Source organism: Dipodomys ordii, unplaced genomic scaffold (genome assembly GCF_000151885.1).
Source record: "Dipodomys ordii isolate 6190 unplaced genomic scaffold, Dord_2.0 Scaffold110, whole genome shotgun sequence".
NCBI classification, from domain to species: domain Eukaryota; kingdom Metazoa; phylum Chordata; class Mammalia; order Rodentia; family Heteromyidae; genus Dipodomys; species Dipodomys ordii.
This window is the reverse complement of record NW_012267326.1, coordinates 6181779-6186770: the sequence shown is the minus strand read 5'-3', so window position 1 is coordinate 6186770 and position 4992 is coordinate 6181779. Positions and strand designations below refer to the sequence as shown.

Here is a 4992-nt window from a genome sequence, read left to right as displayed (position 1 = left end):
CCCCCCCATCACTCTCCATCTCTGTTTCTGTGTTCTTCTCTCTCTGTAATGGTACTGGGACTTGAACTTGAGTCCTCACTTGGGTTTCATGGTTTCATTCTACCACTTGAGCCATGCCTCCACTTGTGACATTTTGCTGCTTAATTGGAGATGAAAGTCTTGCATATTTATCTGCCTCATTTGGTCCTGAACCAAGATTCTCAGACCTCAACCTTTTCTAAGTGGTGAGGATCATAGGCTGAGTTACCCAACACCTGGATACAGTCTCCTTATAAGAATTTACAAACAAGTCTTACTTCCTTCATAAGTTGATGTTCGAAGTTGGAAAGCACCTGGACTGGTAGTGCACTCTTGTTATTCCAGCACTTATGAAATGGAGGCAGGAGAATCACACAAGTTAGAAGCCAGCCTGAGCTATATAGCATGTTTCAGGCCAACCTGAAACAAGATCCTGTCTGGAAAAAAAAAGAAAGAAAGAAATAGCTCTAATGTTCAATCTGTTCCAAATAAATAAATGTTTACTGCCAGGATCGACAGTATAAATACTTTTTCTCATATCCTCTTATATTATTGTCCTTTCAGTAATACTAATGATTATATGGAGACTCTCCAATATTTTATGGCTTAGTTGTCTTAGCCTCTTGCTCAGCTGTCATTTTGATCCCATTTACTGCTTCCTTGGACTGCATGTGCTTTTTCTAGAAACCTCTGTTTTCACTTTGTAGAGTTCAAGCCTTCTGTAGCCTTACTAGTCTTAAGGAGCAATGTAGGCCCACAGACAGTGACATTGTACCCATAGCAGCACATGTCACTTGTTCAGGGCCTAGTGTTTGGTACAAGAGTCTCTGGAATTTTATCTAGGCTAATTTGCTGCTTTTTTTGTTTGTTTTCCAGGCATTATTTCAGTTTCTTTACTGTTTAATCATTCTTTACTCTTTTAATCATTCTAGGCTTTTTAAAAATTTTTTTGTTTACTTTTTTTTAATTTGTGAAGAGTTGAGGAAAGTCATGGGAAGTGAAACCATGGCTCTTATTTTGAATGGAAATCAGGCATTGTAATTTAGATTAATATTTGGTATGTATAGATTTTTATTAAAAAATAACATTTTGACCGAAGACATCAAGAGTGATAGAAGTCTATAGTTTATCCAACAAAGAAAAACCCAAGTTGTATTGTGTACATTGTACAATATCTTAAATCTTAACTGTTGTCTTTTCTTTTAATAAAATAGTATTTTTCCCCTGTAATCTCTTCCAAACTAGGGAATCATACTCAAAAACCTCACCTGTTTCTCATAATGCTTCATCAATAGTAATTTTTTTTTCCATCATGCATGTCTGAAACCTAAAAGAGGAAGAAAGATCACAAGTTCAAAGCCAACCCTGGCAAAAGCTAGTGAGATGCTATCTGAAAAACTAACTGAAAATAAAGTCGAGAGGCATGGCACAAGTAGTACAGTATTTGCCTAACAAATACAATACTCTTGAGTACAATCTTCAGTATTACCAGAGGGGAAGGGAGGAGCACGTTCTTCTCAACCTTAAAAAAGCTTACATATCAGTTCTTTACAAAGAAAAAAATGAAAATTTAAAAGAAAACCTGTAAAACTTTTCTGTTTCCTCCCTTGTTTTGTACCAGCCCGAAGCAGCCGTATTCCTCGTCCAAGTGTGAGTCAGGGATGCAGCCGAGAAGCTAGTCGAGAGAGTAGCAGAGATACAAGTCCTGTCCGCTCTTTTCAGCCCCTTGGTGAGTATTTGGGCAGATGTAAGGTACACTGCTTCCCCCTTGTGATATTGCCATTTGAAAACATCTCTATTCCTGGAATTTTGCATTCATCATTAACTATCTCTTCCCCTTACTCTCTTTTATGTCATTTTGATTTTTAAAAAATTAGAAGGAAATTATATATTTGAGAATTACATTTGACCTTGTTAATGTGACCTAAATGAAAAAAATGAGTCATTTCAAACAATTTGATTTCATAATTAAATAAATGTCACACAAATATAAACTTTAGAAAGGTGAATTCAGTAGTCCCAACACTCAGGAGGCTGGGACAAGAGGATTGTGTGTTTGAGGCCAGCTTGAGCTAGATAGCAACACCATGTTTCAAAAAACAAACTAAACAAAAAAAGAATATTAAATTGGCACTTTTTCTTAACAAAGTATGAAATTTAAAGCTAATAGTAAGAATTCACACTGAAGTGAAATATGAAAAGTAAATTTTGTCCTTTTAACAGAAATACTGGCTTTTCAACTTACATCATTAAAGGTAGGTTTTTAGAAAGAGTGCTCCAAATAAATAAATGGAAGGGATTATATTTGTATAATATTTATAATTTGACAGTTTTTATACAGTAATTCATGTCATGTCACTATTACAAACTTATATGTTCCTGATTATAGAGATTATATAGTAACTTTATGATTACTATATTTCCTTCAATTATAAAAATATTAGATAATATTTACCTTTTTTGTCTTTTAGGATAACTGGATAGGCATAAGTTTTTACATTGAGAACCTTTAGAATTTCTCCATGTCCTTTTAACATTTTAACTAGTAATACTTTGTTGATACACACAATTCTGTAGCCATTCCAGATTTGTTTTCCTCTTTCATTAACGTAGCTTACTATGTAAGCTTACTCCAGCAGTTGCTTTTCAAGTGTTTCATATTATTAAGTTTTTTGCTAGTTGTCTATTGGAATTATTACTTCTCAGATAAATCTGTAATATAGAACTTTTAATGATTAACTTCTGATTTCTTGGGACATTTGACCTAGATAGATCTCTGGGCTTCCTGTACTGACAGGAAAACCGTATTTAGATAGGGATATACAGAGAGATCTTCATCCCCTGTTTATGTTGCAGCCTTGGATTCTGAAGTATTTCTCTTTTTCTCTTCCTTCTATGGGAAGAACTCTTGTTCATCACTTAGGCCAACTGTGGCATATTCAATGCCAGAGACATTTTTAGTATGTATATCAGTTATTCTGTAAAATGTTGATGCGTGTGTGTGTGTGTGTGTATGTGTGTGTGTGCGAGAGAGAGAGAGTGCACATGCATAGTGCATCTTCATATATATAAATTAAAGGAAATAAAATCAGTTGTACATTGCTAAAAAATAAACTTGCTTAGTTGGAGACTCAAATAGCCTGGCTTCATATCCTAACTCTGCAACCTTATCTGTAAACTAGAGATAATAGTAACATGTATGAATTAGGAATGTTTGGAAAGCTCTATAAATGAAAAACCCATGAAAAAATCCTTAAGGAAGTGTTTGGCACACAGTACCATAGGGTCATTATCACCACCACTGTTGCTGCCATTGATGTTGGTACTTCTCTCTCCCATCAGGCTCTGGTCACTTAGAAACATTTTCATTACTCTTTACTGGCAAGGATCTGTTTTTTTGGTTTTTTTTTTTTGTTTTGTTTTGTTTTGTTTTGTCATGGGGCTTGAACTCTGAGCCTGGGAACTGTCCCTCAGCGTTTCAGCTCAAGGCTGGCGCTCTACCACTTGAGCCACAGTGACACGTCCGGCCTTTTCTGTTTATATGGAACTGAGGAATCAAACCCCAGGCCTCATATATATCAGGCAAGCACTCTACCACTGAGCCACCTTCCCAGCCCAGGATCTGATTTTATTTTATTTTTTTTGGGGGGGGGTCCGGTCATGGGGCCTGAACTCTGGGCCTGGGCGCTGTCCCTCAGCTCTTCAGCTCAAGGTTAGCGCTCTACCACTTGAGCCACAGCACCACTTCTGGCTTTTTTCTTTTGCTTATGTGGTGCTGAGGAATCGAACCCAGGGCTTTAGGCATGCAAGGCAAGCGCTGTACCACTGAGCCACCTTCCCAGCCCCTGATTTTTTTAAATAGCACTTTCACTAGTACTAGAGAAGATTTCTAGGAAACATATTAAAAACAAAGAAGAAATGTATAAGGAACGATAAGTTACTTAAAAAGTAAGCATTATTAATAGGCCAATTTTTATTATTATCAACTGATTATACAGAGAGGTCACAATTCCATATATCAAGTTATGAGTACTAAACATCTTGATCATTGTGACCCCTTCCATCATTTTCCCTCTCCCATCCCTAAAGTTATATTCAGTTTTTACATAATGTACAATAAATACAGTGACTGCATTTTAATATGATAATTTTTTAAAGAAAGTTCTCAACTAACCATTGATTTTTCTAGATTCATTTCATAGCTTCCATTTGACAGTTTGAATTACTTTAATTTTATTATTAAGGAAAGCAATTTTCCTGATTCTCATGAAGCTATTTGGGCCTAAGATTACTGGGTTTTGTTTTGGACGGCCTTGTGCCAGTCCTAAGGCTTGAACTCAGCCTCCAGCTCTCACTTGGCTTTTTCACTCATAGCTGATGCTCCACCACTTGACTCAGGCCTCCACTTCCATCTTTTGCTAATTAACTGTAGATACCAGTCTTGTGATTTGTCTGCCCAGCCTGGCTTTGAACTTTGATCCTCAGATCTCAACCTCCTTAGTAATTTAGAAATTAAAGGCATGAATCTCAGCACTAGGCTAAGGATGATTAGATTTGTTAACCATTGAGTGTTAAAAGAATCTTTTTCCCAACTCTTTAATTCTTTTGGATGAATTGATTTTGTTGTAAGGTGTGTTTTTTCTCCCCATTTAATACTACCGGGGTTTGAGTTCAGTATCCTGCCCTTGGTAAACAAGTGCTTTATCATTTGAGCAATGTGCTCCCAGTTCTGTAGTCCTTTTTTTATATATAAAGATAATGTGTAGCTTCCAGGCATGGGAAAAGATCAATTCATGTAATAAAATATTTTGAGTGCTCTAATCAATACATCTGAGGAGGCTTTTTTGGGGGGAGGGGGGTCGGTTGTGGGGCCTGATCTCTGGGCCTGGGCGCTGTCCCTCAGCTCCTTCAGCTCAAGGCTAGCGCTCTACCACTTGAGCCACAGCACCACTTCCGGCTTTTTTCTTTTTGCTT

General features: G+C 36.8%; 1 protein-coding gene across 1 annotated transcript in view; it reads left to right on the top strand.

The window, feature by feature from the left end:
- Clasp2 (cytoplasmic linker associated protein 2) overlaps positions 1–4992 on the top strand; it is a 203186-nt gene that overhangs the window by 134934 nt on the left and 63260 nt on the right. Inside the window, exon 21 of the mRNA XM_013028474.1 lies at positions 1640–1747. Within this exon, the coding sequence (XP_012883928.1) occupies positions 1640–1747 (108 nt within the window). The remainder of the gene's footprint in view (positions 1–1639; positions 1748–4992) is intronic.